The sequence below is a fragment of the Emydura macquarii genome, unplaced genomic scaffold, assembly GCF_026122565.2.
Source record: "Emydura macquarii macquarii isolate MOO-44397 ecotype Brisbane River unplaced genomic scaffold, CSIRO-AGI_Emac_v2 contig_212, whole genome shotgun sequence".
Lineage (NCBI taxonomy): Eukaryota > Metazoa > Chordata > Testudines > Chelidae > Emydura > Emydura macquarii.
Window position 1 is genome coordinate 3,355,228 of NW_027130349.1, and position 25,023 is coordinate 3,380,250.

At 39.3% G+C, this 25,023-nt stretch overlaps 1 protein-coding gene across 5 annotated transcripts in view; it reads left to right on the forward strand.

Moving 5' to 3' along the window:
* Positions 1-25,023, forward strand: part of SS18 (SS18 subunit of BAF chromatin remodeling complex) — a 57,828-nt gene that overhangs the window by 18,998 nt on the left and 13,807 nt on the right. For all 5 annotated transcript variants that reach the window (XM_067546414.1, XM_067546420.1, XM_067546434.1 and 2 more), the window contains 3 exons: positions 968-1,121; positions 10,584-10,805; positions 24,285-24,452. In XM_067546414.1, coding sequence (XP_067402515.1) covers positions 968-1,121; positions 10,584-10,805; positions 24,285-24,452 — 544 coding nt within the window. The remainder of the gene's footprint in view (positions 1-967; positions 1,122-10,583; positions 10,806-24,284; positions 24,453-25,023) is intronic.

Genomic DNA, 25,023 nt, shown 5'->3' on the forward strand with positions numbered 1-25,023 from the left:
TTAATATGTTTCCTAAGTGTTGTGTGGGACAGTGAAATTGGCTAGCAGCAGTGATGTACCCCTCATTCAGCCCCGAGTAGAGTCCAGTGTTGAATGCCTCCTCATGTAAATTGTTTTTCTTGCGCTCGCTCTCTCTGTGTGTGTGTGTGTGTGTGTGTGTGTGTGTGTGTGTGTGTGTCTCTCTCTCTCTCTCTCTCTCTCTCTCTCTCTCTGAACTTTCAAGGTTATTCAGCTATTTTCCTCACAATTTCATTAGGAAATTTGCCATAAACCTCCTTCCTAGGCAGCTGTCTCTGGACCTTTGGAGACTAGCACTAATGTGCTTCCAGTCAGTAGGGGGTGTTCGGCACAAAATTATGAACTAGGCCTTCAGAGCTTTAGAGGGAGAGAAAAGAAGGGATCTCAGACCTTTTAACACCCACAGTTCTGCTCTGTAATAGTGCAGATTTTTGGCATGCTCTCAGCGTTTAGGAGCATTCATCTATTTTTGTAACAGTAAAAAAGTAATCAGCAGTGGAAGCACCAGGAACTGTTGGTGAGAGAGGATTATAGAATGTTTGTTTTTATATCAAACAAATGCTGCTTTGAAAGGACATATATAAAGGGGTGGCTCTTTAAAATGCTCTTTTTGGGGGGTGGTTTGGTATGGGGGTTAATTGCGTTTAAAAAAAAAAATCTTACTGTTCTGATATAATTTTTTAATGAGGCATTGGTTTGTATTGTTTTATTTAATAGCCATGCTGAAAAATGCTGCAATGCTGCGTGTCTAATACATTATGTAAAATATTAAATGTTTTACTAAAATTAATATTGAAGAGTTAAATGTATCAGAAGAGACAAGAAATGCTTTTCAGTGCTTTCCTTCATACCCCACTTAACAATATAGGCAACTGTTGTACCATATGTACACATAATATTTTTGTCAGACTAACTGCTTCTCTTGTTTGACTAAACTGTCTCCTTTCAGCCACCCACACAGAATATGCCTATGGGTCCAGGAGGGATGAGTCAGAGTGGCCCTCCCCCACCTCCACGTTCTCACAACATGTCTTCAGATGCTATGGTAGGTGGGGGCCCTCCTGCACCACACATGCAGAACCAGATGAACGGCCAGATGCCTGGTAAGTTTTTCTCCTCTAAGACATTAACACCAGCGTTGCTTAGCAACTGAAACGACATGGGGGCTCAAGGGATACTAGATTGTTGATGACAAAACTGCTTTGAATGCCCCCGAGTACAAGCTCTCTTAGAGTTTGTTAGCTACAGAGCTACGTGACCTGTATTCAGTGTTTATCAGGCTGCCCTTGGGCTTTGATGTAGCTGACATACAGCATTCCTCTGATGAACAGAACTGGCTAAATTTAGTCTGTCTGAAACCATGCAGTACTGTTGGCTTAGAAGGCTTATTGGGGAAAGGTATTGGCCTGTGGCTGAAGGAATACAAATGCTTCCATAAAGAGAGAATCTAAAATCATCATAGCTAAATAATGAGAGAGTAATAAAGTAAATATATCTTAGAGAATGTTTCAAACTGGGATAAGCTTTAAAAATGGAACACATTTTATAGAAAATTATATAATTTCAACTAGTTTTCTGTATTCCCTGTATTAATGAAGACATGTTGAACGTTAAGGAATTTGTGAAGAAATTGCTTGAAGATCATTGTTTCAGGTGTAAATTTAAAGAAATTTTTAACTGCAAAACAAGATGACATAAAAAGTCAGTGCTTGAGAAGTAGAAAAACAAAGCAATGAAATAAGATGATAAAATTCCACACTGCACCAGTCCAGACTACAAAGATAACTGCTCCTGACAGCAGTAAGATGAGAATGTAGGGAACGTGGAAAAGCTTGCTTCTTTATAGGGAGTCCACTTCCCAGAATTTACTCTCATAAAGTTCTAGTGCCTATTTCTCCTAGGTTAGCTTTTAACTTAAAAACTATATTCCCAGAATTCTCTTTGTTCAGTTCTCCCCATAAGTGATACAAGTGAGCTCTTCAGACCAAAGCTCTCGAAGATGATGATTCTTCCAGAAAAATGAAGCTGCCATCAGAGGTTCCCTGTAGACTCACCCCTCTCAAACAAGCACAGGGATAAGCTCTACAGATAGATAAATAAAAAACCAAACAGAATTTAAAACATGAGGGTAAAGATATTGCGATTGCTCCAGCTCCTATCAGACTTAACAAGTCCCTAGCTTCCCCTCAACTCTAGGCTTCAATTGATCTGATAGTGATCAGATTTCTTTTTGAGAAAAGTGGCTGGCTAGCCTCCAGAGAGGGGGAAGCGGTCCTTTTGTGACGTGTAATATGTGGGGGTGTGGAACACAATTTAGTTAAATCATCTATTTCTAGCACAGGCCACATTTGGCAGTAGAGACCTCTTCTGCTTGGTCATATATGATGATGTTCACTTCTTAAGTGGAACGGAGGGATTCTCTTTGGGGAGTTTCCTGCCTCTCCTAGTGTCCATCTGCTCACATTAAAAACAGCATAGTCCTTCACAATTCAGTCTCTTGAGCCTCTAGTGAAGTCATAATACTGTGTTTATGATAGTAATCTGTTTCCTTGAAAAAGATCATTGTCACAATGTCAGCATTGTGACTTCACTGCAGAATGAAGGGGAAAATGTTACTGCTTAAACCTACATCTTTTGCCAGTTAGGTAGAGTACAGAAAGAGCTCTTATGAAAATATGTGAAAGGTAAATAAATTTGTTTGTGTATTCACCCAATAAGAGAGAAGATTTAAATATGGTTACCAACTAAGCTTTAATTTACTCTGTCACAACATATTCCTTTATTTTAAAAAAAAGTCTGTTTCTTTTCTTCTCTGTGAAATCGTCTCTAAGAATGTGAAGATAAACAGCTTAAGATGAGCCATTTTCTAATATTGAGGGTGACATTGAATAACTTTTCCTACACCTTGGAGAAAGAGAGGCAGAAAAATCATATTAAATGTACAATGTTGAAATGTAGCAAATTTATTTTTTTAAAATGCTGTGGAGGTTTCCCTATCTTCAAACCTTTAATAATTGACACACATGCTTTCAGTTACTTTATTTTGTGTACATGAGTTTATATATTTAGATATCTCAGAATAAGTACCCAATAAACACTTTGTAATAGAAGCCAAATACAAAATTTAAAAAATCTAAGAGATAATTAGTCCAAATACAGTACACATTTAAAGAACATGCAAAACCAAGGGAGCTGTAGGAAAAATGATCAAGAATTGACAGACTTACCTGAAGTAAATAGAATGCATACCCTTAAAACACCAACTTACGGGCTCAGGAAGACCTACCATTGACAACACTTTTCTTTAAATGAAAAGAAAGCAAACAAAAGCTTCCTAGGCCATGACTTTCTAACTACTATCCTATCTCTATCCTTCCCGTCAATAAGGCACTTGAGAAAGTAGCCTTCTGTCATTCCTATGATAATTTCAAGTACGATATCTTCTGAGTTTTCTTTCACATCTGGGTGCCACTGTCTCAGACACTGAAATCTGTCTCAACTGTGTAGTTACTGATGACCTCCTTTTTTCTAATGAAACAACCTCCATGTTCTGTCTGTCACCAGTGCAGCCTTTAAACAAGCTGGACTGCTTGATCTTCTTGGAGACATAATTATGTAGGCCTGTCTGGTTCTGTGTTGTCATGGTGGATCCTCTCCACACTCTGACTTATCAAATGATTCTTTCTGTGTTTCCGGTGGATCCTCCTCTGCGCCATGAACCCCTGTTTTTATGGAGCTCTACAAGAGCTTGATTCTGAGTCTCCTGTCTTTTCACTTAGCTAAGGCTAAAGATAAAGAAGATATCTGTTTTGTAGTGATGGTATTACACTGCACATATCTGACACCTTTAATGACTTCATCCTTTCCATCATCTCTATCTGCCACATCAAGAAAACTTACGGCTTTACTTTTTTTGGTGCAAGAGGAGCGTCCTTAAACACAGTTCCATGAGAACATAAGAATGACCATACAGGTTTAGACCAATGGTCCATGTAGTCCAGTATCCTGTCTTCTGATAGTGGCCTGTGCCAGATGCTTCAGAGGGAATGAACTGAACAGGGCAGTTTGAGTGATCCATCCCTTTTTTGTCCAGTCCCAGCTTCTGGCAGTTAGAGGTTTAAGGATACCCAGAGCATAGGGTTCCATCACTGAACATTTTGACTAATGGCCACTGATGGACTTATCCTCCATGAATTTATTTAATTCTTTTTAATTCTTTAGCTCTTTAATTCTTTAATCCACTTATACTTTTGGCTTCATAACACCCCCAAGGCATTGATTTCCACAGGTTGACTGTGTTGTGTGAAGAAATACTTTTTGTTTTAAACCTGCTGCCTATTAATTTTATTGGGTGACCCCTCATTTTTGTGTTGTGAAGGGGTAAATAACACTTGCTTATCCGTTTACTCCATGTCATTCATGATTTTATAGACCTCTATCGTTTCCTCCCATTCCTTCTTTTCTAACTGAACATCCCATCCTTTTTAACTTCTCCTCATATGCAAGCTGTTCCATACCCGTCATAATGTTTTGTTGCCCTTCTCTGTCCTTTTTTCCAATTATAATATATCTTTTTTGCGATGGGGTGACTAGAACTGCAAGCAATATTCAAAGTGTGAGTGTACAATAGATTTAATAAAGACCATTTCTGATACTTTGTCTTTTTATCTATCCCTTCCTAATGGTTTGGAACATTCTGTTAGCTTTATTAGCTGCTGCTGCATTTTGAGCAGATATTTTACAGAATTACCAAGATCTCTTTCTTGAATAGTAACAGCTAATTTAGAACTCTTCATTAGGTATGTATAGTTGGGAATGATATTTTCCAGTTTTCATACCTTTGCATTTATGAACATTGAATTTCATTTGCCATTTTCTTGCCTACTCACCCAGGTTTGTGAGGTCCTTTGTAACTCTTCACTGTCCGCTTTGAACTTCACTATTTTGAGTAATTTTGTATCATCTGCAAACTTTTGCCACCTCACAGTTTATCCCTTTTTCCAGATCATTTATGAATATGTTGAACAATGTTGGTCCCAGTACTGATCCTTGGGGGACCCTGCTGTTGACCTCTTTTCACTTTGAAAACTGACAATTTATTTCTACCCTTTGTTTTGTGTCTTTTAACTAGTTACTGATCCCTGAGAGGACCTTCCTTTTTATTCCATGACTGCTTACTTTGCTTAGAAGCCTTTGGTGAGGAACCTTGTCAAAGGCTTTCTGAAAGGCCAAGTGCACTATATGCACTGGATTGCCACTGTCCACAAGTTTGTTGACCCCCTCAAAGAATTTGAATATATTGGTGAGGCATGATTTCCCTTTACAAAACTCATGTTGACTCTTTCCCATCATATCATATTCATCCATGTGTCTGATAATTCTGTTTACTCTAGTTTCAACCTGGTAGTTTACTAATTTGCCTGGTACTGTAGTTAGGCTTAATGACCTGTAATTGCCCATATCGCCTCTGCAGCCTTTTTTAAAAATTGGGGTTATGTTAGCTATCTGCCAGTCATCTGGTACAGAGGCTGATTTAAGCGATGCGTTACATGTTTCATATTTGAGTTTCTTCAGAACTTTAGGGTGAATACCACCCAGTCCTGGTGATTTATTATTAGTTAACATAAAATTTGTTCCAAAACCTCCTCTATTATCTGTTCACTCTGGGGACAGTTCCTCAGATTTGTCACCTTAAAAGAATGACTCAAGTGTGGGAATCTGCTTCACATCTTCTGCAGTGAAGACTGATTCATTTAGCTTTTCCACCAGAGCATTGTCTTCCTTGAGTGCTCCTTTAGCATCTTGATCCTCCAGTGGCACCCCTGATTGTTTGGCAGGCTTCCTGCTTCTGATGTACTTTAAAAATATTGCTGTTAGTTTTTGTGTCTTTTGCTAGGTGCTCTTCAGGTTCTTTTTTGGCCTGCACAATTATATGTTTGCACTTGACTAGCTAGAGTTTGTTCCTTTCTAATTTCCTCAGTAGTATTTGACTTCCTATTTATAAAGATACCCATTTGTCATTGACCACTTCTTTTTACTCTGTTTAGCCATGGTGACATTTTTTTGGTCCTCTTACTGTTTTTTGTTTTGTTTGTTTGTTTGTTTTTTTGGTTTTTTTGGGGGGGATATACATATAGTTTGAGCCTCTGTTATGTGTGTGAAATAGTTTCCATGCAGCTTGCAACATTTCACTCTTGTGACTGTTCCTTTTTAATTGCCATTTAACTAGCCTCCCTATTTTTATGTAGATCAACTTTTTTAAATTAAATGCTTCTGTGGTGGGTTTCTTTGGCATTCTCGCCTCCCTCCCCTCACAAGGATGTTAAATTTAATTATATTATGTATGAACATTACTGGGCAGTTCAGCTATACTCACCTCTTGGACCAGATCCTGTGTGCCACTTAAGACTAAATCAAGACTTGCCTCTCCCATTGTGGGTTCCAGGACTAGCTACTCCAAGAAGCAGTCATTAATGGTGTCTAGAAATTTTTTCTCTGCATCTCATCCTGAGATGATATGTACCCAGTCAATATAGGGATAGTTGAAATCCCCCATTATTACTGGGTTTTCTGTTTTTGTAGCCTCTTTAGTCCCCCTAAGCATTTCACAAACACCGTCCCCATCCTGGTTAGGTGGTCAATAGTATATTCCTACTGCTATTATTCATGTATGGAATTTCAATCCATAGAGGTTCTGTGGTACTGTTCAGTTCATTTGATATTTTTACAATATTGATTGTATGCTTTCTTTCACATATAGTGCCACTCCATCAGCGCGACCTACTCTGTCATTCCTATATATTTTGTACCCTGGTATTGATTATCATTGTTCCACCAAGTTGCTGTGATGATTATTATATCAGTATCCTCATTTAATGCCAGACTGTCAGTTCACCCATCCTAGTATTTAGACTTCTATCATTTGTATACAAACACTTATAAAATTTGTCAATTTTTAGTTGTCTGTCTGTCTTCATGGGATGTAATTGAATGGGACTGTTTTTTGTTTTTCTCTTCAGTTCTTACCTATACTTTATCACCCTCTGTCCTCTCCTCTTTATTAGGACATGGTGTCCCCTTAATAAATCCTCCCTTGTGGGATATGTCTTTCCATACTGTGTGCTCCTCCGTGGCTGTTGGCATTTCCCTAGCCTTTAGTTTAAAAACTCCTCCACAACCTTTTTAATTTACCAGCAAGCACTCTGGTTCTATTTTGATTTAAGTGGAGCCCATCCTTCCTGCGTATGCTGCTCTGTTCCCAAAAGTTCCTAAGTTCCTCCTCCCAACACCATTTCTCATCCGCACATTGAGACCCTGCAATTCTGCCTGTCTAACTGGCCCTGAGCATGGAACTGGAAGCATTTAAGAGAATGCTACCATGGAAATCCTGGACTTAGGTAAGAGATTAAACAGCCTAACTTTGGTCTCCAGGACGTCTTTTCTCTGTGTCATTGGTACCTACATGTACCGCAACTACCTCCCCCTCCCCAGCACTGCCCATGAGTTTGTCTAGAGGTCTCAAGAGGTCCGCAACCTTCACATCTTTCAGGCAATTCACCATGCGGTTCTCCCATTGATCACAAAGCCAACTATCTATATTTCTAGTAATCAAAGTCCTCATTACTATTACCTGTCTTTTCGTAATAACAGGGATTCCTTCCCCAGAGAGATCCTCTGTGCAAGAGGATATCATGACACTATCTGGAAGGAGAGTCCCAACTATGGAATGGTTTCCCTCTCCTCCAGCTTGATGTTCTCCTTTGTTGAGACTTTCATCCTTCTCAACAGCAGGCTTTCAGAGTGGGGGTTGGACCATTCTACTGTGTCCCAGAAAGTCTCATCTTTGTGCATCTCTGTCTCCCTTAGCTTCTCCAGTTCAGCCACTCTGGTCTCAAGGGCTCATATTTAGTGGCAGAGGACCATGAGTTGCTTGCACTACATGCACATACATGCTCCCTGCCTACAAGGTAGATAATCATATATGCTGCATTCCGCGCAATAAACTAGATAGCCCCTAGTCTGCTGCTGGACATCTGCCTGCATTATATTTACTCTTGCAGGAGGTTTTTTAATTTGGCTTTTTTTTTTGTTTTTGTTTTGAAGGGGGCATGTATTGGCCTAAGTTTAGAGAATGGTCATTAGGTGTATCTCGCTCTCATGTGCCCTGTCTAAACTCCCTCATGAAATTCTCCTGTTCGCTAGCTCCTCTGGTTGCATAGGAGTTGGCTTTTTAAACTGCTGTTCTCCCCAAGTTATCCCTGACCCCCTCGTCTAGGGATCCCAAAGTCATTAGGAATCAAAGAAGAGCAGGCTAGAGTTTTGTCAGGAAGCTGTCCAGCTTGCCTCGCAGGCCACTTGGCTCAGCACACAGCCCCCCAAACCGAATACACTATAAACTTCAGTCAAGCAGGCACATGGCAAGCAAGCAAGCACACAAAAACAATCAACCAACCAGATGACAAGCTCACCTCAAGGATGAGTTTCTGTATTTCCTTCCCTTTTTGTTTGTGTATGATCCTTGACCTTCATTTTTTTACTTATGCATCTTGTTTGCAAATCTGCCAGTAACAGCCTCTGTAACACTGTCTGTGTGAACACTGCGTCATCTAAAATCCTTATCTATGCCTTAATTTCTTCTGACTTTGACTATTGCAGCTGTGTTTCCTTGGCCAAGACCTGGCTCTCCAGACATATAAATGCTGATGTGTTTCAAACATATAGAAAAATACTAGGTTCTAGGTTTCTTTTAGGACCAATTCTTCAAAATTGCTCTCTTTTATATCCTTTATGCAGCCTATTTCACATTGAAAGTCTTAAGCTTACTTAGCCGTGATGTAGCCTACTTATAGATCTGCCAATCCTACACTCCCCACTCAGCTTGTGTAGCGTTGGCCTCCCCTCTGTCCCATCACATAATCTTATACAAGTAGTATGATAGCACAGTAGTTCTCAACCTTTCCAGACTACTGTGTGCCTTTCTGGAGTCTGATTTGTCTTGCATAGCCTTAAGTTTCACCTCACTTAAACTCTCCAGCCGCCTAGCTCTGAAAGCGGCGTCCCCGCCAGCAGCAGCACAGAAGTAAGGATGATAATACCATACCATTCCACCCTTACTGCTGCGCTACTGCTGGTAGCGCTGCTGTCCTCAGAGCTGGGTGGCTGGAGATCAGGGGCTGTTCATGTTTGCAGCGCGGGAGAGCTATTTTTTAATCCTGTTCTCGTCCCGTCCTGCAATACACACTCCCACTTGTTTCTGCATTTTGTTGAATTTTTATCCCTCTCCGGCTGTTATGGCAGTGGGTCCTGCGGGACTCATGCTGTCCTGCTGCAAGGCTCTAGAGCCTGTTGTAAAACTAGGCAAATAAGATCAGTTGACGTACCCCATGGAAGACCTCTGCATACCCCAAGGGGTACATATACCCCTGGTTGAGAACCACTGTGATAGACTTCCCTCTTAGGATGCCTGTCATCTACATAAGCCTTCCTGGTTTCATCACCTTCTCTACTCTCATACTAGATAAGAAAATTTATTTTCTCCCTTGCCTGTTTCTTTTCTCTCTGCTTATATTTTTTCATTTTAATTTTATAACTGTATTATTTAATACTGCATAAAGTTTTTGGTGATAAAACCTATATGAAAAAGTCTATACAAAATAAAATTGTATTCCACTGCCATCATAGAGAGGCAGTTATGAAGTATAAATATTTAGCATGTGAACAGCTGATACTCAACTAGGGAGAAAAGGGGCTTTAATTCGCATCTCCCAGCTAAAAGAATAGGTCAGCTGATCAGATGGTGTCCTACCAAGCTGTCATGTTTATGCTCTTTTTAAAATATCCATTGAGAGTGGGTATAATCAAGAGATCAATCAAACTCCAACCTGTTTTGCCAGGAAGGGAGGAGTAAAGGGTGAAGAGAGATAACTGGCCATATGGGTGTGTGACCAGGTTGTTCATCCTTTGGGTCTTCACTGGGAGCAGTGGTGAGAGGTTAACTGTTAATTTCTGTAATCTGTAAATATACTTGCAAGATTTTGGCTATAGAGTTGATGTTAGAACCTAACGTTAAATATGCTTATAGTCATGTGGGGGGTGTGTGTGTCTGTGTGTTTCTTTGCACTGTATGAAGGTTAGTATTTACTATTTCTCAAGTATTAAATATCAGTTTCAAAAGAATATCTAGGTTGGCTAGTGTGAACAAATTAAAACCTGCATAGCCAGGCTCCTGAACCTAGAGATTCTGCTCCTGTACTGATCAGGAAGAGATGTGTTGAAATGAAAGGTGTGTGTGAGCTAAGTGCTAAAAGGGTTAGCTTTGCACGGAGTATGGATTTAAGGAAGCCTGAATGATGGGTTGCAACTTTTATTTTAATCGTTTCAGCTACTATACAAGAGATAATGTAAAGTCATAGAGGAACAATTGCAAACTCTGTTTTATGATTTAATTAGGTCAACAAATCATAAGCCAACCCCATCATTTAATAAATGTACATAATATAATTAGTGTTGTGACTGCTGTTGATTGTTTAATGGTACTTAACATAACATGTTTTTTCTCTCCAAAGGACCCAACCATATGCCTATGCAAGGACCTGGGCCTAATCAGCTCAATATGACAAACAGTTCCATGAACATGCCTTCAAGTAGCCATGGGTCTATGGGCGGTTATAATCACTCAGTGCCATCTTCACAAAGCATACCAGTGCAGAATCAGATGACTATGAGTCAAGGACAGCCTATGGGCAACTATGGTCCCAGACCAAACATGAACATGCAGCCAAACCAAGGTAAATGAAATTTTAATTCCTATTAAGTGGGGGTTAGCTAGAAAACAAGGAAACCTTTATAACAAGTTAAAGTGTTTCCTTGTCTAAATATGTTTACCCTTATTTCCCTAAGGATCTAATGGTGGGATCCATGAGGGGATTTCGGTGTTGCAGAGCTGAGCAGCACAGCACTTAACTTTTAGACACCTAGAAAATGTTACTTTTAGATGCCTAGAAAACAAAGCTTGAGTTAGGTACATAGACTCTTTGTATAATGATTGGGGACAAGTAGGCACTTAAGAATGTGATCCACAAAAAGCCAGAACTGTGGCTAGCTTAAGCAGTTCCCCAGCTAATGTGAGATGCTGACCAGAGGGGGTGTATGCTAAGCCCTGCTCCTTTCTCGGAGATAGGCACCTGACGGGGAGAAGACATTTGAACTGGGTTGGGCATCTCTCAGTTGAGTGCCCTGACCCCTAGGGTATGGAAAAGTCTGCTGGGAGTGTCCCTCAATCTCACCTATTGAAGCCGATCCACTTTAATAAAACAGTTGAATAGTTAAATATTAATTGAGCCAGAAAAAGAGTTAGAATGATTCTATATCCTAGTGGTTAGAGCAGTCACTTCAGAGGTAGCTTTCACCCCATCAGGAAGAGGGGGGGATTTGAACCAGAGGATGTCCGACATCCTGGGTGAGTCCCCTGTCCCCTTGGCTAACGGTTATAATTGAGGTCCTCCTTTTCTTTCTCTATCCCTTCCCCCCAGGCTGTTTTGTATGAACTAGCCTGAGCGGCCTGATCCAGTAGATGTGCTCAGAAGATATCTAATGGATTGGGCTCCTACTAAAGCTTAGGTGATTGAATGCCTGTCTTTCCTCGTTTGTGAATAACTCTGGCTCTTAGGCATCTGGTTGCCTAGAGTGGGGCAGCAGTGGGCATGCTCTAGGGAGGAGATTGGTACCCAGGAGTGAGGCTGCAGTTCACCTGTCCAGAGGCAAAAACTTAGGTGCCAAGTGAGTTTAGTCACCTATAAGGTTAGATAGCAGCTGAGCAGGAGATTTCTGGATCTCAGTGGTGCCTAAAAATGGGCATTAGATATCTAAGTACCTTTGTGGATCCCACCCTTTGTCTCTTTTCTCCTGTATTTCAGTCATTTCAGTATTTTCAGGTATTGGGCCACATTCAGACAGTGTGAACCACTGGAAAGGTATCTGCCTTTGCCAGGTCTGAATTTGAATTTGTCTTTTTTTGTAGCATAATTTATGTAACAGCCTGCATTTTGTGATGACCATGATATAAAAGAGATACATACAGCAATGTAGAAATTTACAATGGTAAAAAATACATTTTAAATACTGACAGATGGGTCAGTCTTCAATCTCATGGATAAATGGAGGAATTAAGATTAGATAGATCCTATAAAGATTTTTCTGCCATATGAATCATTGTTCCCTATCACCGATATGTTTTTAACTTGGAATACCCGTTTATTTTGTATTAGGAATAGAATTTCAGTCCCAGATGCAAATCTGCTTCTACATAGTATTTTCTCATGATGTCCTTATGCATTAAGTAACAATTCAAAACTGATTCTGTGTCTAAGATATTTATCCAGAATAAACAACAAAGATGCTCTATCCTACTGGCAGTATGATCCTTGTTTTCGTGCCAAGTACACTGCCGTATAAAAATATCTTACTACACAATGGACAAAACTATTCGCTTGTTTCTGTGCTGTGTGTTCACACAAATGCTCGTAAGGACAGGACAGAGTACTGTTAATGCTGGTTGTGAAGTCTTGCTGCATTTGATTTGAATCCACTGAAAGCCAAACTATGGGATCAAAAATGTAAATGCAATCATTAAAACATGTTTGTTTTCTATCTGTCTGGAATGTATTGCAAACAAGTCAACAAAAGAATAAGAGTGGGGTTCACTTTACTTCTGCTGCTGTGAGAGGAAAATATTTTATAATTTGGAGGACTCTTTTTTATCATTAATATACTTAATACAGTAGTTGAATTGAGATTGAGTTTTGCACTCCAATAGTGGCTTCTAATCCATATTTTGTTGCACATCTTTCTTTCGTGAAGGAATACTTTTGAACCTCTAGCTGACCTAATAAAAGGAAAATCAGCGGAAAATCCAATCAGTATTGGAGCAGAAGACAATCCAGCCATCATTTTGGTTACTGTTGGCAAAAACAAGAAAACAATCATTCTAAGATTAACTGCAATTGTAATTACATAGCCCTTAAAATTTTGTTTAACAAAAAGTACAGTAGGCTCACAGATGTAATTGCAAGTGCGAACAAATTTAGCTATGGCTGTAAATTGGCAAATTTTATATGTCTTTTAGGCAGTGGGTCCTGGTGCATTTCTTATAACATTTGTGAAACAATTTAGAAGAGTATTGGACATACTGCAGCTGAGGTTTACCTTAGTTATGAATACTTGACTCTTACTAAGTAAAGTAAATGATGTAGGTAGCGATACATACAAGGAAAGAATATCTGTGCAGGAAGGAGTTTATTTTGTAGGTAATTGATCTACTTAAAGCTTAGGAGTAGTAATTCACCTGTTTCAAAGTGTAGTATACTTCATGTTTATTCATAGTCTTCCTCCTACTACAGTATTGCACCATACACTGATTTGCCCCCCCTTCCCCCTCAAACTTGGAGATTGATCATTAGAAACTGCAAAAAAAACCCACCCAAAACCAACTTGTAGATTTAAGATCGTAAAAGAATTATTTAAAACAATAAGTTAAGAAGTTGTGACAATTTGATGGAATAGATAAGGGTGGCCAAACTTATTTCCCCCCCCCGCCACCCGCTTGAGGTGAGAATGGGTGAGCAAAGTAATTTACCTCCTATTCAATGGTCGTCATTAGGTCGTAAGTACCGGACTCCACCTCCCCCATTGTTCTCAATGCACCTGGATATCTATAAGATGCCTCTGTGTTACCTATTTTCTGTATTACTGCATCTGAAGAAGAAAGCTGAAGTGTCTCGAAAGCTTATGTCTGCAAATATTAAATTTGTTAGTTTTTAAAGTGCCACAGAACTCTCGTTGTTTTTGCTGTATACAGACTAACACGGCTACCCCTCTGGAACTAATCATATCATCGTTTTTTGACTGTGCCTGGACTTCCAATTCATCCTGCTTGTTTCCCAGGCTTCTTGCATTTGTATATAGGCACTCGAGATAACTGGCCGATTGCCCTACTTTCTCAGTGCAATAAAAGGAGGCCTCCCCTGTTGCACCCTCCTCCTTCTGCTTCCTCTTGGTGTCCCACTTCCTCACTTACCTTCGGGCTTAGGTCCCCGCCCCCGTCGAACCTAGTTTAAAGCCCTCCTCAGTAGGTTAGCCAGCTTGTCTGCGAAGATACTCTTCCCTCTCTCCGTTAGGTGAATCCCATCTCTTCCTAGTAATCCTTCCTGTAACAACATCCCATGATCAAAGAATCCAAAGCCCTCTCTCTGACACCACCTGCGTAACCACTTATTTACTTCCGCAATGTGACGGTCCCTACCTGGGCCTTTTCCTTCAACAGGGAGGATGGATGAGAACACCCCTTGTGCCTCAAACTCCTTTATCCTTTTTCCCCAGAGCCACATAGTCTGCAGTGATCCGCTCAAGGTCATTCTTGTTAGTGTCATTGGTGTCCATATGGAGAAGTAGAAGGGGTAGCTGTTTGAGGGCTTCAGGAGTCTCGGCAGTCTCTCCGTCACATCCTGAATCCTAACTCCAGGCAAGCAGCACACTTCTCTAGTTTCTGGTTCCAGACGGCAGATGGATGACTCCATCCCCCTTAGGAGGGAGTCCCCAATCACCACCACCCTTCTCTTCCTCTTGGGAGTGGTGGTCATGGACCCACATTCCTAGGACAATGCATCCCATGCCTTCTGATCAACAGGGTCCCCTTCTGATCTATTCCCTCTGATGAGTCTTCTAAATTGTTCTCCACCGTAGTACCTGTGCAGAGAGCCTGAAAACAATTTCTTACCTCTATTTGCATGGTGGGTATACAGGTTCTCTTCAGGAGGTCACATGCCAATTTTCTTCCCCCTTCTTCAGTCTCCCCCGCACTGTTTTCTCTGATTCTTCCTCATGCTGTGCCCTCAGTAACAAATCATGTCTTCTATCGAGAAAAACTTGGTTTTCTTTAATGCAACGCAGGGTTGATATTTGGGTCTCTAGTCCTTTAACCTTCTCTTCCAATATGGAAACCAGCCTGCACGTTGTACAGATGACGTCGGCTCTATCCTGTGGGAGAAAGACAAACATAGCGCATCCAGTGCAGGTGACAACATCAAATCGCTCACTTTCCGTATCTTTCCTCTGAGAGCCTTTTCAGATACTGTATTTACTGCTCAGCTAAGTTTGAAAGGAAAAAACCTGCTATGGGCTCTTCTCCTCCTCCCCCCCCCCCCCCCCCCCCCCACACACACACACAGGCAAACTCCTTCTGTTTGCCTTTCCTCGGTTCGCAACTGGCTGCTTCTTATAAGGCTGCTGACTCGAGGCAGTTGCCCCTGCTCAGTGTCCCCCTCTCCAGTCAACCACTCAAGGCCCACGTGGAACAAAGCACTCCCAATTCACACTTTTCAAACAATCACACACACAGTCAACTGTCAAACAGTCCCTATAACATCCACCAGTCAATCAAACAAATGGTCTCTTAGATACGCACCCCTCTAGCACACAACACAGCTCCCCTCAAAATATATGCATTTTAATATGGCCAAGTGTAAAGTTATACATCTAGTAACAAAGAAAGCAGACCATACTTACAGGATGGGGGGGACTCTATCTTGAGAAATAGTGACGGAAAAAGACTTGGGGCTCACAGTGATGATCAGCTGAACATGAGCTCCCATTGCAATGCTGTGGTCAAAAGAGCTAATACAATCCTTGAATGTATAAAATGGGAATCTGAAGTGGGAGTAGAGAGGTTATGTTACTTCTGTATTTGGCATTGGTGCAGCTGCTACTGGAATACTGTTTGTTTCTGATGTTCACAATTCAAGAAGGATGTTGATAAATTGGAGAGGTTTTAGAGAAGAGCCATAAGAATGATTGATTGATTGATTGATTAAAAGATTAGAAAACATGCCTTATAGTGATAGACTCAAGGAGCTCAATCTATTAACTGAAAGAGAAGGTTAAGGAATGACTTGATGACATTTGATACATACATGGGGAAAATTTTTTGGGAATAGGCTCTTCAGTCTAGCAGAGAAAGTTATAACAAGGTCCAGTGTCTGGAAGGTGAAGCTAGACAAATTCAGACTGGCAATAAGGCACACGTTTTTAACAGTGAGTGTCATAAACCATTGGAATAACTTACGAAGGGTTGTAGTGAATTCTTCATTATGGGAACTTTAAGATTAGATGTTTTTCAAAAGATATGCTGTAGTTCAAACAAGAATTAAGTCAGGGAAGTTCTATGGCTTGTGCTAAGCAGGAGGTCAGACTAGATGATCACAACGGTCCCTTCTGACTTTGGAATCTGTGAAATAGAGCACCTAAAATTAGTGGACACTTTTGACCTTAATCACGCCATGCCTCTGTTCCCTATCTGTAAAATGGAGATAATAATACCATCTCACATCACAGGGATGCTGTGAAAATAAATTAATTAATGTTTGTGAAGCACTCAGATACTATAGTGATGAATGCCATAGAAAAGCCCCTGAGGAAATTAATTCAGTCTTCAGAGCAGGGTTTGAATAGTGTGATGTAAACAAGGCATGGGCCACACACTGAACAATGATGATAAAATATTATGGAATAGCTTCTCATTCAATGAGTACTGTTCATCCTGTGCACTGAATGAGGAAGTGGTCTTGTGGAAAAATTTATGTGATCATGTAATTAAAGACCTTATCAGAATACATATGCTCAGGTGTTAAATTAAAGCTGCATAGGCAGCCTTTAATTATGGCACTTATTAAATTTTGAGTGCTGGATCTGCAACATTAATGTTCTTTAACGTATTTTTTGTGTGCAGTTACTAGTATGGCATCCTACAATATTTCATTACAGAAGTTATCATTTAAGTCTGATGGTATTAGTAGGATAGGAATGAACAAACTTATTAGTTTGGCAGAAAGTCCGATAATGGGATTTGTTATCAGTATCCACTGTATTAATCATTGACCTGTACTAGTTTGTAAGATATCTGCTGAAGGAATGCCCTTCATGAAAATCTAGAGCCGTCACAACATTATTGTACAAAGTCAGTCTTGTTACAACTGGAAATTGTAGTTGTCTTGGGTTGTGGAAACTGAATGTTAAACAATAAGACCACAGGTGACTCTCATAATGAAGCTGTTTTACCGCCCTGAGAAAACTGCCAGGATTATTAACCAATCTTTATGAAAAAGATGGGAAGGTAAGGTGGCTGTGTGAATGTGGAACAAAAACCCTTTGTCTTCCCTTTTTTGTACAAAATACTACAAGTTTATTGGTATAGAATATTGAATAAGATATTCCACTATTTTAAACAAGACATTTTGATTATACAAAAGAGGGAGATTGGAGTAAGCAGAATTTTTCAACAAACTGAAGTCTGTGTTTACTTAGAAATTACTCCTTACGTATATTGAACGGAATTTTTCACATCTGCATTATGGTGACAAAGTATAGTACTCAAGTACTTTGATTAAACCAAAACAAAAGGGCCAAAAAAAATAGGTCGTAACAGAAATCCTGTTTTTTCACGTCCCTCTGCAGACCACGATGGTTGACTACATTCCCCTGCCAAATCTGAGATGAGAGCCAAGTATATTTGACTCCCAGTCTCCAGGTGCTAAACATTAGACACATGTTGCCTGCAGAACTATAGCTCAGGATGACATGTTTGCCTTGCCAGTTGTTGAGGATTCATTGGAGGACTGTTTACAGAATCTGGTCGTGAAATTTTAAAGACATTTTTATTTATTTAAATATATAATAACCTTTCATACTTCTGGCCACTGTACAAGCAGTTACAAGTCGCATACACCATTGACTCCACTGAAGCAAACTTCTCCCTTTCTGTCCACCTCAAAAGCCTAAACAACAGTCTCCTATCCAATCAGTAAAAGACTGGAAAGGTAAATGCGCCTAACATAGAATGCTGATTGTCACCAAATTCAGGCTGTAGGGAAGAAGTGATTTCCATTATTGAGGACCCTTTACTCAAGTGATGCCACATCCTACTTGTCAAGTGCAAAGATATAAACTCTTGAATTGCTTTGAGTTAGAAATATTTAGGTGATTTGCCCATCTGGTGAATTATTTTTATTTTTTATATGTTTTCTCAAAAGTGAGGAGGCCTAGAAACTTCAAATCTAGTTTGAGATGAAAGTCCTGCAGAGTAGTAATTTTGTTCTGCTATTTTTCAGTTAATGGTACATATTGGAAAGATATTTCTGGTTTATTAGAAATAGCAAATAGCTCCATGGTATGTTAAAGGCTTTAGAGGTCCTGCTGAAGAATCTTTTAACTTTCTTTTGTAACATTAACAAGGCTTGCAAAAGGTGTAAGGTTGGTCTGTTTATCAATTGCCTGAGCTTCCAGACACCTGTGGAGTTTCTAAGCTGCCAAGATACTAGAAGACATTAGCAGTTAAGTGTATGCTTCATCGGAGTCCCTGAATGCTGCAGCAGCTCCTGCAGAACTCCTCTGTGGGAATTCTTATGACCAGTTACCAGCCCATCTGGCTAGCTGTCAGTTCCAGTTTTGTGACCAACTACTCCCTTTATTTTGCCACCTCCTTGAGGAGCAAAATAAGGCAGAAAAAGGATGCTGAGTGTCACATGATGTCTAGACATGCACTTTGTGCTTTTTATAATTCATTGGGTACGTTGGTGAGAACTATGACTTCTGGGTCGCTTTTTGCTGGTATTGTAGGCTTAAGTCTTAGCTTATGGTTTTCAACCTGTGGTCTGCAGACCCCTGGAGGATCCGTAAACTATGTCTATTTTCATAGTCACCTTTCGCACACCTTTAAAGTTTCAGATCCCAGAAAAGGTACTCCATTTTACTGATAAAAGTGTATGACTATCCCCGTCCACAGGTCAAAACCTGGGAGTGTCATCATTACCATAGAAGCCCGTCATTTAGTGCCCTGTCTCGCATTAAATACTGGGCAGAGCATGTGCATCATTTATAGTTGAATTATGTACAGTCAGTTTTCAGTCTAATGCTCCTTTGGTAGGGGTCTGTGAATCACAGGTTGAATTTCCAAAATGGTCCACACCTCCATTTAAAATTCTTAAGGGGTCTGCAATTGAAAAAAGGTGGAAAACCATTGACTTAGGTTATCTGGCCTTCTGATTAAAGTTCACGCTCAAAGGTGAAAGATCTGCCTTTTAATAACAAATGTTTATTTAGCAGCAAAACTGATGAAATTCTGGAGATGGAAGAGACTACATCTTGTAGCATGGGCTTTGGGTTTGACCTGGTGTGGTGTCTTTTTGGTTCCAAAGACAATTCACTTCATCTGGTTCCTCTTTTCCTTACCTCTCCTCCAGCAGTCTCAACCATGTCAGCAGCTATTGCGTTTTTGTTATCATACTGTACCCATCTCACTGTGATATCCAAGATCCAGTGGAAGAGAAAAAGTTGAGGAGATATTTTAAACAGTTTAATTTTTCTATCGCTTGTTCATCCTCGGCACCCACCTGGCCTCAAATTTGTTAGGTTGCTAGGGGGCACACTTCCAGTTTGCATTTCCCTTACTCTCCATTTTTTCCGTATGTTTGGAGATTAGTTTGTCAGTTCCTAGGGGCATGGCATGGCATTACTATTGATCACTGGCTGTTGGAGATAATCCAGTTCAGATATGCAATCCAATTCCATTCCATTCTGCCCTCCATCTCCCACTTCCATCATCACCTGTCGAATCTATGTAATGAGATACTGCTCAGAGCAAAGATGGGTTCCTTTTCAAAGATGGGAGCCATAGAAGACTTGCCAAAGCAGTGTAGAGAGGGAGAAGCTTCTAAGAAGTCTATTTCTCATTCCAAAAATAAAGAGAGAGAGAGCCTTTGTCTTACTATGGACTTAAGGAAATTGAACCATTCAACAAAAAGTTTAAATGCCACATGCTGTTTGGCTTCCATTATTCAATCCCTTTCCAAGCAAAACAGGTTTGGAGCTGTCAGCCTAAAAGATGCATGATGTCACATCACTTTCAGACTTACTGACTTACCAAAATTATTTGTGCTCTTCCACTGGGAACACAGTACTACCAATTTAAATTCTTTTCCTTCATTATGTGGTGTGTATTCTTTAGCACCAGGAATGCACATCAAATATCTGTTAATGGAGACAGCAAACCTCTTGCATCAGGGAATACATGTGTGTGCATTTTTGGATTATTGCTGTGCATTATTCACACCAAGTCCTAGAGGAATCCTTGGAAAGAATGTAGTCTGTTTCTGTGTCTATGTATATACGCTTTATAAACTGCAGAGTATTCACCATGGTTTCCTCTCAGATGATAATATTCGTTAAAGCTATCCTGGACTGAAAAAAAGCCAGATCTTTCTCTCTAGTGGACAGATTTGTGAGCATTTACTAAGAGATGCTTTTCCTGAAAGAGAGCCCGCAAAGATCAGCGTGATTTTTTTTCCACATTGACGAGTCTCATGGCCTCCTCCATGAAGTAACTTCTTACAACTGTAGATGATACCACTATAGCATTGGGTGGCAGTAAACTTCAGTCTGAATGTAGACAACCATGACTGCATCTTTAACTATGCCTTCAAAAATTCTCAAGTCTCCCTATCGTTGAGAAATAAAATATAACATACTAAAGGAATTCTCCTTCAATCCTATATCTTTGTCAGCAGTAGTCCTTACAAACTTCCCCCTTCTGGACTTCTCTTCCAAAATGAACAATTCACAGTCATTGGAATGCGTACTAGAGCTGCAAACCCTCAGATGGACTGTAAATAAATAATTAAGAAAAATAACAGAATAAAGCCAGATAAAAAATTGTCATATTTAGTTTGTTTTTGCATGGTTTATTTATTATACAGTAGTTTTATTCAGTTTTGTGTTCTGAATAAATTAAAACTAAATATAGCATAAAACTGTAACTGAAGAACAAACAAACAAAAACACTCCTTCTACTCCCTTTTACATCCTTCCCTCCAACCCCACCAAACAAACAAACAAAAAAAAAAAAAAACTCCTCCTCAAACTGCTGCATGAAATGGTTCCATTCTGGAAACTGATAGAGCCCATGGTTCACGTTCTTGGTGCCATTCTAATAAAGGAGACCTGAACCAAACTGGAAAGAAGCCAAGCACTCTTATTAACATAATGCACAGTTAGGCTGATGCAGAGTAGTGAATTCTCATTGTGACTCTACAAAACATTAATGAAGTTCTAATTTAAAAAGCAAATAGAAAACCTCTACATTGCACCATGGGGAGCTAACACATTTTATCACATTGTATTGTGACTAATATTAATATTGTTAATTAACAAGCTTTCCTGAGATCTAGGAATATTATGGCAACTAGATTTTGTTTCTTCAAGATTGTTATTGTTCTCAGTACATTCAAACAGAACTGTAGTGAAATGGAATGGTCTGAATTGTCCAATTGTTCAGCAGATCCAGAATATGAAATACAATTTCAGTTAAGTGGAAAATAATTTTAGCATCTTCATTTTAACTTTTATTCAGTATTTTAAAATTGGAACATAGAAATTGTCATATAGAAGGGCAGAAGCAGGGTTTCGAAATACATGATCTTAGGAATGGCCGATATTTATCTTCAGAAGAAAATTCAGAATATCTTTATTTTCTCCCTGTTTCTTTTTTGCCTCTTGTTGAGAACGTTTTGGGCCACTTCCCCTACTAACACACTTAGAACAGCCTCCCTCTTTATTGTGCGTTTAATTAATGTAATTAGCATTTGTTTAAACTAAACTGAAGTATGGCCACTTCTGAATGAGAGCGTGCAGGCAGGGATTTAATGCGCTCTTAACTAATGCACTGTACATTCAGACCTTCGGTTAATTTGGTTTAACTTTCCTGAATGTTACCATGTAGATGTTTCTTTAAGCGACCTTACTCCTTTTTCCTCATGTAAGTCTATCCTTAAAATTGGGTGGCTGCTTCTAGCTAGTTTTCCACCCTTAAATTCCATTATGATACTATCTGCTCCTAGTCTAGCATCTGACCATTTTAAAAAATAAGAAAAAGAAACATATCTTACAAGAAATAAATTACCTCTCCCCCCATTTTATGTTGTTTTTTCACTTCCACCCTCTAGCCATGGCCCACTTATCACTCCTTAGGTCAGATTCCAGCCTAGCCAAACTGTTGTCAGTACAAGACTGATCACAGCTTGGCCTTGGTAATATAAAAAAAACACAGTATATCCTCCCCAAAATTACAAGGTTTGTTCTTTGAGTAGAGAATGAATTTACAGGTAAATCTATTAATTGGTTTGAGTTAAAATTAATTTTAAAATAACCTCACACAGTGCTAAATTGCTTAACAAATCTTCCCGCCTCCCCCATGATTTTAATAGTGGAATAACGTAGACTCTTCACATTTTCCATCTTGTTAAGAGTTAGTGAAATCTGGTACCTTAACTGCCTTGTGATGTCACCATGAATGGAGAAGGGATTCTAATATTTCTTTAAAAAGTAGTTTTATCTAATCTGTAATCACAAACACTAAAATGCCTTAATTGCAATCATATGGTTATTGCCTGGGGGGTCAGTACAGGGCAAAGTTAAGGTTGTTTAGATGCTTTTACCGTACTATCAGTTTCTGTACCTTAACATTTCTGTATTTCTTTTAAATTTAGCCGTAATTCTGAATTTCCTGGGTTTATAATGCTTTGTTTTAGGATAATAAAAATAATTTTAATTACTAATTTGCATTGAGGTAGTGCCTCGGTGGCCCAGTCATGGATTAGAACCCCATTGGGCTAGGTGTGCAACCAAAATACAACTGCTGCTCCAGAGAGCTTTCAATCTAAGTAACATACATTAAAAAATATTATCATAGATTACTCATGTGTACTTCTAACCTTAACTCTAATGTAGTTTTAATTTGGGAATATTGTAGTAGGAACAAAAGTGACTCCTGTAGATACAGTTGCATAAAAAGTATGCATTTTTTACAGATGAAATTGAGAGTTGACAATTGCTAAGTAATGCATATTAGAAAACATAATCTTAACTATACATATAAAATGATATTCTCACTCAAAGAGATCTTGGAGTTATTGTGGATAGTTCTCTGAAAACATCTGCTCAATGTGCAGTGATTGTCAAAAAAGCTAACAATGTTAGGAACCCTTAGGAAAGGGGATATATATGAAGGTAGAGAATCTCATAATGCCACTATATAAATCCGTGGTACACCCACACCTTGAATACTGTGTGCAGCTCTGGTTACCCCATCTCAAAAAAAGATATATTAGAAACGGAAAATGTACAGAGAGACGCAACAAAAGGGAGTTTGGAACAGCTTCCATATGAGGAAATATTAAAAAGACTGGGACTATTCAGGTTGGAAAAGAGAGTACTAAGGGGGGAATATGATAGAGGTCTATAAAATCATGACTGGTGTGGAGAAAGTGAATGATGAAGTGTTATTTACCCCTTCACATAACACAAGAACAAGGTATCACCTAATGAAACATATTAAAACAATATAAAATAAATATTAAAACAAATACAAGGAAGTTGTTCTTCACACACCACCATCAACCTGTGGAACTCGTTGACTGGGGGTTTTATGAAGGCCAAAAGTATAACTGGGTTCCAAAAAGAATTAAATACGTCCATGGAAGATAGATCCATCAATGGCTATTAGCCAAGAGGGTCAGGGATGTATCCCCAGGTTCTGGGTATCCAATGGCCTCTGACTGTAAGATGTTGGGACTGGATGACAGGGGATGGATCACTTGATGATTGCCCTGTTCTGTTCAGTCTCTTTGAAGCATCTGGCATTGGCCAGTGTCAGAAAACGAGATACTGGGCTAGATGGGCCATTGGTCTGATCCGGTATGGTTAGTCTTATGTTCTTACGTAATTTTTATTCTAACTCCTTAGCTACTCATGACTTACTAAAAATTAAGCTAGTATCAGATTTTCACCTCTGGTCTCTACCCAAAGGTGATTTATTTTATGTTCAATTGAAAATGGTTCCATTAACTTTGAGCATGAGGAAAATAGGAGAGAAAAATATAATATACCCATTGTTTTGTTTTTTTAAAAAGCCATAACACCTGCTTGCAACCATCTTCATTCTTTTGGAGAAGTTCTGTTTGGTAAATTTGTGACTGAATTGGTTACCTCAGCTTACATAAGGTCCAGAATTAAGCAGTGCTTGATGGTACTGCTTTTGACATATGTCTATGTGGAACTGATTTTTAATTGTTTAAATTTTGATTTGTTATGCTGTTTTAAAAGATTTTAATACAGGTCAGGATTTAGAGAAGAGATATAGTTGCTATTTTTTTCTTCTTCTTCAGGTCCAATGATACACCAGCAGGCTCCTTCTCAGCAATATAATATGCCACAGGGAGGTGGGCAACATTACCAGGGACAGCAGCCACCAATGGGAATGATGGGCCAGGTTAATCAAGGAAATCACATGATGAGTCAGAGACAGATTCCTCCGTACAGGCCACCGCAGCAAGGTAAGACTATACATTGAACTTTTCAGATTAGTTTAAATAACCATCTTGAAAAATACTGCAAATCAGTTTTTTGCCTACATCATATATGGACCAAACTGCTATGTGCACAAGTTCAGGTTTCTCTGACTCCACCATTCTTTTTCTCCTCTTTAAAGGTAACTCTTGCAGCAGAAAAACTACTAGTATGGATGTGAATTTTGAGATATATATCTCTGTTTCAAGCCATTTTCTGAATTAAAAAGGGGTGTCTAAAAAGTTTACATCCCAGATAATCTGCTATATGAAGTAGAATTCAGTTTATTGTCACAAAAGTTTGATGTGTATGGAAAATTAGTTAAATAACTCATTTGGTTCTAAAATTGCTCAAACACTAAAGGAAAGTGAGAAGAAATATAATTATATCCACAATCTTGTGATTTTTTTTTAACTGCAGTCCTTTTTAAAAAGTTAGTCTGTATTTTTCTTGATGCATAGCTTAGTGCTGTTGCTGTTGTAAGTGTGTTCTTAAAATGAACTCTGAGCTAGATTGACATATATGCTATGGAGTCTAGTGCAGATGAGCAATTGAATG